Consider the following 11,425-nt stretch of genomic DNA (forward strand, 5'->3'; position numbering starts at 1 on the left):
TTTAACTCTAGATGTTATACAACGTTTTTGTTTTGTTAAGTAAAGCAATATGTTTATATACGTATACATGAAGGAGAATTAAGAACTTTCTATCAATTTGAGATTGGTACTGGAATGTGACATCAATTGTTCAATTATTGAATTAATCGGGTTTATTCAATCGGGTTACGGTGTTACAGCTTGATATATTGTCAAACATGGATTATAATAATAATAGTAGTACTTGCAATAGAGAAAAAAAAAAGTAGAAAGAAGAAGCAAGAGAAAGACTAAGTCATAAGTTTTGGCCATTTTTCTTTTATTCTTTCTATGAAATAGCCACATATCCATTTTATATAGGTATATTAGAAGATGTTATAATTCCAGTATAATATATACTAGTAATATTCTAGATAAAAAAAAGTATATTTATTTATTTATTTTGTACATCAATGAGCTAACTGACTACGTGTCGATTCACATTATTTATACAAATGATCTATAATATAGCAAAAAATACAATGAAATAAACATGATGAAATATGTATGGATATGCGAGATGAGAATAAATGTGAAGACTCTTTATTTCCAGAAAGCAACAGCAGCACTAGCAAGCAAGACTGCCATCCAGTTGAACTTCCCAATAGAGAATGCTACAGCTGCAAATATTCATATAACTAATTAGATTTAACTAATTATAATTAAAATTTAATTGTAAATGCATAGCAACAAGCCTTTACAATATTAAGAAGAAAAAAGAAAAAAAATAGAAAAAAAATTGTAAACTACGTACCTTGGTTACTGTCACCATTCGAAGATGGATTTGAAGTAGCACTTGAAACTTTGAGCCCAAGCCTTTCACACGAGTTCGACCCAATAGCACCTAATTAAATAGTAATAACATATTTAATCATTAACCTTATTAAACTAAGGAATGTATTGTAACGCCAAATAATTAAAAAGAAACTTACAATCATTGTAGCAGGGAAAAGCAGTGACGTTGAGGAGATTGGAGTAGCCAGCGTTGCATTGACACGTGTGAGTACGTGTTAAGTTCTTTGAGCAAGTTCCTTCTCCACAGTAGACCCAATAGCAAGCTAAGAATGATCACCAATATTAGAAAAATAAAGAAATCTATATAATAAAAAAAATTAGATAAATTGAGGTATTAACAATTGAGGAAAAGATTAAGGTAATTACGATCAAAGACGGATGCGATGTTGGGAACTGCTGGGAGCGGAGGGGCGGCAGGCATACATGAGTAGTTCACGTCACCTAAATACATTTAATTAGAACGTCAGGATATGTCATACTGTAAAATTCTTTTACTTACTAGTACAATTTATACATATACTAATACAAGAATTATTTTGCAAGGCACGAGCCTTATAAATGGTTATACTAATACAAGAATTATTTTGCAAGGCACGAGCCTTATAAATGGTTTACTTCTTGAAGAGAGTTCTAGTGAATACGTTATTCTATTTTTATATAAAAAGTTGTCTACTAAAAGTCTAATAATTCGCTTGCCACGTGGTTAATAGAGTTCTACTTATTAAGTATTCAAACAATTAAAGCTCACATCTTAAATTGGAAATGAAGTTTTAGTTTTATCCGTCCACAATTACGACATAATATACTTGCACCTTACTAATCATAGATGTAAATTAAACAAAAAATGGAAATTGAAGAAAAGTTTGAAATTTAACATTAGTTGACATGAAAGAGAGGGAGAGGAGAGAATAAGTACAGTCGGGAATGATGCAGGGAAGGAATTCTAAGTCATCTTCATCGTCAAGACGTGTACGCTTCCACCCTTGTTCGCAGTTGCACTTGAAGCTGAAGGGAGAGCCTGGAGCAGCCTCACAACTTCCCTTTCCACACTCCACTTCTTTGCATAAATCATCTACTCATCCACCAAAATATTTATTACTCTCAAAAACAGAAATGGATGAATAAAAGAGTAAGAGAAGAATATTATATGTACCAAAAAAAGGAGCTAGGCTAGGAGGAACATGGTTATCTCCTTTAGCTGCCATGGGCGCCAAAAGCAGGGAAATTGCAACAAAAACACCAAAATATGAGAGAGCCATATCTGATCAATTGGTATTTGTTGGAAGTTATAGTGTACACTATTATTTCCTATGTACATACTCCTATATATATAGTGACTTATAGAAGAATGAATCGTGTTAACTTAGGTTGAAAAAAGGAACAAAATAAAAATAGAGCGACTCTTTCTCTGAAGAAGCTTCTGCTACCCTGACTAAAACTTGATCTGAATGTCAAAGTTTACTAACTACACCAATGGCTCTTTTCTGCGCGTTTTGTTTCAAAAAATAGTTGACATGGTCATTAAATTACCTAAAATACACGTTTATGGACTATGGTAGTAGTTTTAAGTTTTAATCCTACATTAATATAATAATTTGATTCATTGTTTGATTAATTAAATATTGACTTTGGAAGCGTATATGGCGCAAAAAAGTCAGAAATGGGAAGCTGCTGCTGCCTTTATTTTCCACGTAGAAAGAAGCTTCTGATAAAGAAATACACTAATGTGAGCATTGAAACAGAGAGATTGAGAAGGCCGGCTTTAAATTACGTGGCAAGGAAGACACTGCCAAGACAAGTAACAATTAATTACTCCTGCACTTTATTAGTCATCTACGCATTATATTATATTCCTCTGCTTCTAGGCGATCATACTATTGGCTCTTTTTTTTCCTCTGTGTAGCATATTTTCCTCTACTTGATTATTTCTGCCATCTACTCTAGTTTTAAAAGAATAATAACGGTACTCCCTCCGTCCCATAATAGATGATACATTTGAAAATTGACATGGAATTTTAGGTGATGTGGTTTTGTATGTTAGATGGAGAAAAGAAATAATACATTTATATTAATATGAGGGGGAGCTTTATCTATAAAAGGAAATGTGACATCTTTTGTGGGACAAACTAAAAAGGAAAGTGTGACATCTACTATGGGACAGAGGAATTATTATTATTTGGGAGGTTTTGTGAAATAGAGAGAAGAGTGTGTTGATATTTCAATATACTGTTGACATTTTAAATATACGGTAGAATTAGCAACTTAAGAAAGTTAGCAACGGATCACACTTCATTGACTTATATTGAATATATAGCTCATTTTCGTCCATGATTATTTTTTTTAATTTTGATTTTTCCATTAAAATTAGTCCTCATTCTCATTTATAAATTTTTTTAATTATCTCTCTTATTTTATTATTTGCAAATAAAAAAAATGTAGCATCCACAAATAAGACTCCAACTATGAAAATCATGGCCACAACGTCGCCACAAGACAGACCTTATTAAAAGTGGCAAACATACAAGAAACATCTATATGCAATATGATCAATTACGTAAACAGATAACAAACTTTTCTTCTCTGTTTCGTTTAAAAAGAATGAGATTTCACTGAATTTTTTTAGAACGACGAAGAATTTTGTCATCCCACTAAAAATGCAGAAAGAGGGGAACTAGAATTAAGTTTTTGAGAATTGATTTGGTGAAATGATGTTTCGTGTTTACATGTTTGACGAAAAAGACGGTGAGAAAAGGATACACATGGAAGCCAAGCAGGAAACGCTACCATGCATAATCTCCCACCACGAATATATATTTTCAGTATAAAATAAGCTATAGCTTATGTCGATCAATCGACAATTTTGACAATTTTCAACACAAGTATAAATATTCCAACTCAAACACCATAAAACAGAGTAGTTGTGAGCACGAAGGGCCATGTAGCGTTCTGACTTCAAAACTTAGCTCTTGCACCAGTAATTACCTTGACTCCAAATGTCATTGACAACACAATAAAGTCTATCTCTTCCTCCGACGCAACAAGTTCTAATATGCAAGCTAAGATGAGCATACCTAATGTAGCAAATGGAAATTCCCACGACTTCCAAAAAAAAAAGAGGGGAAAATTAGTAGAGATGAATGGCAAGGTCGGATGATGAAAGAGTGGCATCTTATAAAGTTTGCAAAGGAATTAATTCGCCATCACCATTTCTCAACCTTGAGCAAAAACCAATATAGAGTAATTGGCAAATAGCACTCATCCAAATACAATTGTAACCAAGAAATGGATCTATAGTTGTTGAAACGCCTTGATCAACTCAGGATCAACATTCTCTTGAGGCTCCCAAGTAGGCTCCTCAATATCCGCCCACTTCACCAAATACTCCACCTTCCCTCCCTCCCCCTCCCGCCGCTCCACCACCCCCTCCGCCACCGCATACTCAAGCCCCGCCTCAAAATCCGCCACCAAATCCTCCGCCACGTACCTCGCCTTCACCCACTCATTCTCCCCTCCATCCTTCCACCTCACCAGATACTCCTCATTCTCCCCTTTCCCCCTCCTCTCCATCACCTCCTCCACCTCCGCGAACTCGTACGCAGCCCCCTCCAGCACCCCCACCACGCTCTCCAGCCCCATCCTCCTCGCGAACTGCAGCTGCGGCGTCGACTTCAATATCTCCCGCGCCAGCTGCACCGGCGTCCGCCCCCGACCATCCACCGCCTCCACGTCCGCCCCGCACTCCACCAGCAGCTTCGCCACGCCCGGCTTCACGTAGCCGGCCGCCATGTGGAGCGCCGTGAGGCCGCCGCTGACGTCGCGGTAGTCGACGTCCGCGCCGGCCTCGGCCAGGAGGCGCACGCACGCCTCGGAGCCGAGGCCGGCCACGAAGAGGAGGGCGGTGCGGCCGTCGGAGTCGACGGCGTCCACGTCCCTCCCGTCGCCCGAGGCTATCAGCTGGGCGAGGGCGGCCTCGTCGGCCTTCTTGGCGGCGTTCCACCACGGCGTCTCGTACTCCGCCACCACGTCGCGGGCGATGAAGTCGGAGGGGACCCACGTGGGGGCGTGCTCGTCTTTCCACTCGATCAGGTACTCCATCCCGCGCCCGCCCGGGAGGGCTCGGCTGCCGATGATGCGGCTGACCTCGCCGTAGCTCTCGTCTTCATCGTAGTCGGTGAATTCTGGATTGGGCGGCGGAGGGGGGCGGCTCTCGAGGGTGGCGGAGAGTGAGAAGGTTCTGAGTGGGAGGGGAAGATGGGGTTGGAGGGGGAAGGATAGTGGGAGGGCGGCGGCATTGGTGGTGGAGAGCGGTGGAGGGGTGAGTTTGAGGCGGGAGAGAGAGGGGAGGGCTGTCATTGGAGGTTTGAGTGTGTGATGGAGATAGTAGGACTTGGAAAAGGGAGGTTAGATTGTTGGGGATAAGAAACCATATCCATGGTTGAGATTGACTAGATATGTTTTGTCACTTAAAGTTGAAGACCATCCCGATATATTTAATTAATTATTTATCTTTCTTAGTTCAAAATTTAATGATAGATATCTCTTGCAAGAATTCATTCATACTCCCTCCATTCCATAATAACGGAGGCAATTCTTTTCGGCACGGAGATTAAGAAAAATTGTGCTAGATGAGTTAAGTAAAGAAAGAGTAAATATGAAATGAAAAAGATAGAGAGATGTAGAGAGAATAAAGTAAGAGAGAGTAAAGTAAGAGAGAATGTGTTAGACTTTTACTAAAAAGGGAAATGACTCTATTACTATGAAACGTACCAAAATGACAAATGACTACATTACTATGGAACGGAGGGAGTACGAAATATAGGAATATAAAAAGCCACATGAAATAGTCATTAACATTTCCATACTTGAGAGTTGCGAATCAAAAGCGCCATAAACTTCTTCTTCCATAAATAGAAACTGCATAGCTAAGGATCAGGTTTGCTGAGGGCATCAGTGCCACGATCTTTGGATGAAGCCTAAGTGTTCTCCAGTAGCGTAGGAACTCGCTCCTTCACAGGTGTGCTTCTGCATATGTTCCGAGTCAGCTAGTGTCTGCATAGGGACACTTGTTCCCATCGTGTCAACCGTAGTGTTTGGTGGTATAAGGTTATTAAAGTGATTATTAGATGGGTGTTGATAGTAGCGCTGATCTTGTATTGGTGCTGATGTTTCAGGACTGCGAACCAAGGATTGCATGCCTGGCGTGGTTATTGAGTTCAAGACAGTTACTCTTTTCACATCTCCATCTGCCATTTTCACCTGTGCGACAACATACTTATTTTCAGTAAAAGCGCAAATATGAAGGCTCGAAGCAGATCCTTCACCAAAAAAAGATCCAGCTATGTTCACGACTAGCAGGCTACAATCAGCAGCTCAAAAAATCCAATTCTTACAAAATATCCTATACAAGGGGGGCTTATGTAGTCATTTTCTCTAATATAGATCCAAAATGTAGGACTTAATTAACAAAGTTTATAGTATTTGAAGTGTCATGTACTTTGTAAATCGAAAAAAGTCCATGGAAAGTAGATGGAGTGTCGTCGTAGCATCTTAATGATAGTAAACTTGGTCAGTTAAAGTCTTCAGCATTTTAAGCTATTAAATGACTTCACTTACCTTAGCTATCATGGTTTCAACATTAGCCTTCAGAACTCTATTGCCAACTACTGCTTCATTGCACTTCTGGTTTATGTCTGAAAAGCGCTTGAGGCATGTGGCATTTTCAACTGTTAACTCAGAGATCTAGGGAGAAGAAACACCAAGATATAATTAAACCTAGTGGAATAACTTTCTTAACGAAAATGATGAATAAAACTTGTACCCGTGTCTTAACCTCAGGCTTATGGGCCTGCTTCCTCTTCCTTGATCGGCGAGCTGATTCTCTATTCGAAATCAGTCTGAAAATACTCAACAATTTTATTAGATAACACCATTAATTTGAAGCTATAAGTTAAGATAACCATAACATGTTTGGAACTATAACATCACGCTGGATATTTTTTACACCACTCTGATATACAGTATCTTTTGAGCAATTGAAAAAGGTTACTTAATCATTATTGAGACATTTCAAGATATCAAGTGACTAAATGTTCAGAAACTTCACATAAAAAATCAAAAACAGGTCATGACAATTCTGTTATTACAGCATACTTGAGGAGCATCTCCATAATATCATATGTTATCTTCAAATACAGGTGTATAGTTCTCAATCATCTCAAAGCTTTAAAAAACGAAAGAACATTCATCCATGCCTATAAATGTCTCAAGTTTCTTCTAATACAGGTCAGTGTATGACATAAATTGGATGCTACAACCTATTGGCTGTAGGGCCAGGGCTTTAGTATCTCAGACAGTTGAATATTTCCAAAGTATAGCTGAAACCAAAAGTGATATTCTCAATCATCCTAAAGCTTAAAGAGAAAAAGAAAGCACATTCTTATTCTAACACGATCTGTATATTATATTGTCAGAGAACTCAGTGGTTTAGGCAGGTCCTACAAGGTGAATCCACTAACATTACATTTTAAATTTTCCCATTGCCAATATCATCCACTAATATTATGACAAGTACATACCCTGGCATCCCCTTTCCATATTAGATCTTTCTTCTTTTAAAATACAATCTCTTTACTTAGGATGTTCAACAACAATCTGCATCCATTCTGTGGTACAAGTTTTCCATAATTGACAACTTTTGTAAGGAAACGAAGGATTGGGAAACTCGCCTACTAAGCTTAACTGCACTATTCTTTTGGGAATAGAAATATATACAGAGAGGATACAAAAGCATACCTTCTCATGCGTTTTGCATCAGCAGGGTCCATATTTTGAGTAGCCTCAGTTTCTCTGCCATCATCATCAGGCTGATCCCTAGAAGAGCCACTTAATGTAGACCTCACTTGAGCAACTGAAAGAACAGGTTGTACACCAACCGTTTCACTAAAATCCTTGACTTGTGTCTTTGATGAATCCCTTCCATTTGCTAAAGAGACAGTAAAATCAACAAAGATTTTGTTACTCATAGGTTCAATATTTCAAAATTGTAAATCATCTGTATTTCAATAACTATTTCAGTAACTCCTCATCAGCCTACTCACAAACAAGCATTTCATATTGCTTATATTTGTAGCAGTAGATTTACAACCTTTTTTTTCAGATTTTTAGGTTAGATAATTTTATATATGAAGATATCCTTTCGTTATTTTGAGAAAAATAGGAGAACCAAAAAGGAGTAAATCACGCTGCATGAACTAGGGTGGTCACTAGAGCAGACATGAATGTGTACCCTTCTACCAACCCTCAGGCATGTGATCAATCAAGAAGCCACCAACTCTTAAAGCTTTCAAGATCAAGATACAGATCTCCATCTCTTGAGATTATTTTCATTATTGTGTAGATTGTCTTTCAATGTTTAAAGATTTGATTCCTTCTTTATCTTTAAGTGCTAGTTTAGACTTTAGAGTTAGTAGGACTCTCTTAACTAGATCTTCTTTGGAAGAGCTAGATATCTCGGAAAATAAAGAATTCAGGAGTATGCCGGTATCAACTATAGGCCTCTTTGGAGGATTAGGATTGTCTTAGGCCTTTTTTGGAGGATTGGGATTATCTAAGGCCTCTTTGGAGGATTGTTATTCTTTGAGTGTCTATGTAAGTTCTCGTCTTCTGTTTTCGCTTTGTACTTGTTCTTTTGTGTTCATCTACCTTTACTCCATAACAAACAATGCCTTTCACATTTGTATAACGCATACATAGAGGGATACAAAGGCTACATTCAAAAAAATCACAAAGGACTCACGCACACCACAACTTACGCAAACACCATATCTACAACTAAACAACTGATTCATAGTATCTCATTAAAACATGTGAAGTATGAAGCAAAGCATAACATCTCTGATACGTATTAATCTTGACTTACAACTGCATTCTAAAGGGCATCAAGAAGAAATAGAGAATTTATGATCATGGGAAAAAACTCTATCAAAATTCACTAAGTAGCGCATAAATTTGAATAACCTTTATTTGAAACCTGAGACCCAACATCAGCCGCTGCATTAGATTCCGGAGCCTTGCCTTTAGGTGCCTAATGATAAATAAGCATTGTTGCATATGATAACAGATTAAATAAACAAAAAATACGGCAAAGGCACAATAGCTGAAGCACGTGGTACAAAACTACAAACTATCAACTAACAAACAGTAAGAGATCAGCTGGAAACTATGCATAGAATAGTCGACTAAAACGGTAAGGATGAATTGATAAAAGTTACCCAAGACAAAGCGACGACGGAGGCACAAGCCAATTCGAGGCGGCTTTTGAGGAGCTCACGTTGATCGGTCGGAATATTCAGCGGGGGAGGTGGCGGCGGTTGGTGATGGTTGGCGTTGATCTGAACGACGTCATCGGCTGGCAAGGTGGTGATGACATGATCGGGCGAGGTGGCTTCCTGCAGATACTGCTGGAATGCCCATTCCGATGAGCTGCGATTCATCCCTGGCAGCTGCTCAAAGTCAGCATCGTCTTGCAGGAAAACGGGAGGCCACCAGAGTCCGTCATCCACTGAGAAAAAACTATCGTCATCCATTGAGAAAAAACTATCCATCTCCCTAATGAATGATCACAGCATGTTGCCCATATTTTTTAGTATTATAATTTTGTATATTTGGTAACACCACTTTTGTATATTTGGTAACACGAATCTTACATATAATCGTATTAATATTATGATTTTTACTTCTATATTTGTTTTTTCTTATCTACTTCAAAAATTGGTATTATTATTTATTAAATACAAACTATTATAGTGTAACTTTTTATTTTGTACTTTGTCTTATTAATGAAATTTTATAAAAATGCATGGCGTACTTTGATCAATCGTAATATATAGATAAAATTATCACTTTCTTCTTAAACTTTGGATTATTATCTTTGCTATTAGTACAGGAAGTGTCAAGTTATGCATTCGCAAAGACCAAACTAAAAATATATAGGAGTATTAAAGAATCATTATTGAATTAAATGTTCCTTCGACGGTATTATCACGAATATTGACGTGTCCCGTGTCCGTCCCCACTGTTAATATGTCCTTAAGTCTAGATGCCACATGGGGCAGATCGGCTGAGTTGAGGCAGTGATCACTTGGATGATCCTATTTGAATTTAGGAAAACAAATTTAAAATTTTTATAGAATAATTATTTGCATATTATCTAAATTTAAGATATTATGTACTATAATATCTAGATAATTTTACTATTATCATTTAGATATATCATTCTTTAGATGTAGAAATTATTAATAGAATATTTAGATTATTATAGAAAAGAATCTAGATATTTAGAATAATAGGGTAGATTATTCTAGAACAGCTATTGAATCAATGGTGGCAAAGCTGTTTTAGATACTGTGAGTTAAGATTGCGTTTTTGGATTTTGGCCATATTTCGAAGTTTTTAAATTTTTGTACATTTGGTAATAAGAATCTTACAGCTAACCATATTAATATTAGGATATTTTTTTTCTAAATTTGTCTATTTCCATTATTGTGATTCTTGTCTTAATTCAAAAATTGATATTATTAATTTTATTACTCCCTCCGTCCCAAGGAAGATGACCCCTTTCTTGGGCGGTACGGAATTTTATGCAACTTTATTTTGTGTATTAAATGGAGAGAGTAAAGTAAGAGAGATGATAAAGTAGAGATAAAAGGATTTTCATTTTAAGTAATCGGTCATGGACAAATTAAAAAAAAAGTGGGTCATCTTTAATGGGACGGAGGGAGTACTATTTATTAAATACAAACTGCTATTAGTATAACTTTTTATTTTTTGTACATGGCTTATTATTGAAAGTTTATAGAAACATAAGGCGTACGTTGATTAATTGTAGTATGACATAAAATTCTCACTTTATTCTTGAACTTTGGGTTATTATCTCTGCTTTTAGTTATAGGAAGTGCCAAGCAGAATTATTTATGCATTTAGGTGCATTGAGTTTCTGGGCCTTAACAATCTTTCACTTTTGATTTTTTAGTGCAAAGACCAAACTAAAAAAATACAGTAAAGAATCATTATTAAATTATTATGTTACTTATCAAATGAAAAAATAAGAAGTCAAGTATGATATTATATATTTTGAAATATCTGTTCCCAAATAAATATTGAACTTGTTGGTTCTTACTGCATCTTGTCTAATAATATTGCCACAAGACATATTTGATAAGCCTATGTCCACATTTAAACAAATACTAATAAAATTTGAAAGAAAAATTAAATTACAAAGGAAAAAACTTCATAAATGCTTATATAATGCAAGCGCATGATATATATAGACAGGACCTTGAATTCCAGTTACAACCCATGTTTGTCCCGTAGATGCCTAATAAATCCATTCACAGCTAACTAATCCAGACCCTTTTTCTTTATTGGTATAAACCCAAGGATTGTAAAGTTCATTACACGCAGATTTTTCAAAAGATGGGTCGATATCTTTTTTTTTAATATTTCAAAAAAAATGGATAAACCAGGAGGATCTTAATACTCAATAGTCTCATTTTGTCATTTTTGGATGTCCACCAAAAAGAAGTCTCATTTCTATAAATGGAAACTCTCTCTT

The 11,425-nt window shown here is 36.7% G+C and overlaps 3 protein-coding genes across 3 annotated transcripts; all 3 read right to left on the bottom strand.

Annotated features, from left to right (window-relative positions):
* Positions 1 to 386: 386 nt before the first annotated feature.
* LOC125190834 lies at positions 387 to 2,163 on the bottom strand. The gene is made up of 6 exons (XM_048088237.1): positions 1,967 to 2,163; positions 1,730 to 1,885; positions 1,180 to 1,254; positions 951 to 1,076; positions 773 to 862; positions 387 to 638 (listed from the first exon to the last, which is right to left on the bottom strand). Exons 1-6 carry the CDS (start codon positions 2,070 to 2,072, stop codon positions 562 to 564), a joined length of 630 nt encoding a protein of 209 aa, XP_047944194.1. The 5' UTR covers positions 2,073 to 2,163; the 3' UTR covers positions 387 to 561.
* Positions 2,164 to 3,964: 1,801 nt separating this feature from the next.
* On the bottom strand, positions 3,965 to 5,249 carry LOC125187345 (signal recognition particle 43 kDa protein, chloroplastic). The gene has a single exon (XM_048083917.1). It carries the CDS (start codon positions 5,164 to 5,166, stop codon positions 4,102 to 4,104), a length of 1,065 nt encoding a protein of 354 aa, XP_047939874.1. The 5' UTR covers positions 5,167 to 5,249; the 3' UTR covers positions 3,965 to 4,101.
* Positions 5,250 to 5,573: 324 nt separating this feature from the next.
* Positions 5,574 to 9,403, bottom strand: LOC125186176 (light-inducible protein CPRF2-like). Its single transcript, XM_048082518.1, has 6 exons — positions 9,084 to 9,403; positions 8,830 to 8,896; positions 7,606 to 7,795; positions 6,632 to 6,707; positions 6,427 to 6,552; positions 5,574 to 6,069 (listed from the first exon to the last, which is right to left on the bottom strand). The coding sequence occupies exons 1-6, from the start codon at positions 9,396 to 9,398 to the stop codon at positions 5,761 to 5,763; spliced, it is 1,083 nt and encodes a 360-aa protein (XP_047938475.1). The 5' UTR covers positions 9,399 to 9,403; the 3' UTR covers positions 5,574 to 5,760.
* Positions 9,404 to 11,425: the final 2,022 nt, after the last annotated feature.

This window comes from Salvia hispanica, chromosome 5, assembly GCF_023119035.1.
Source record: "Salvia hispanica cultivar TCC Black 2014 chromosome 5, UniMelb_Shisp_WGS_1.0, whole genome shotgun sequence".
Classification (NCBI taxonomy): domain Eukaryota; kingdom Viridiplantae; phylum Streptophyta; class Magnoliopsida; order Lamiales; family Lamiaceae; genus Salvia; species Salvia hispanica.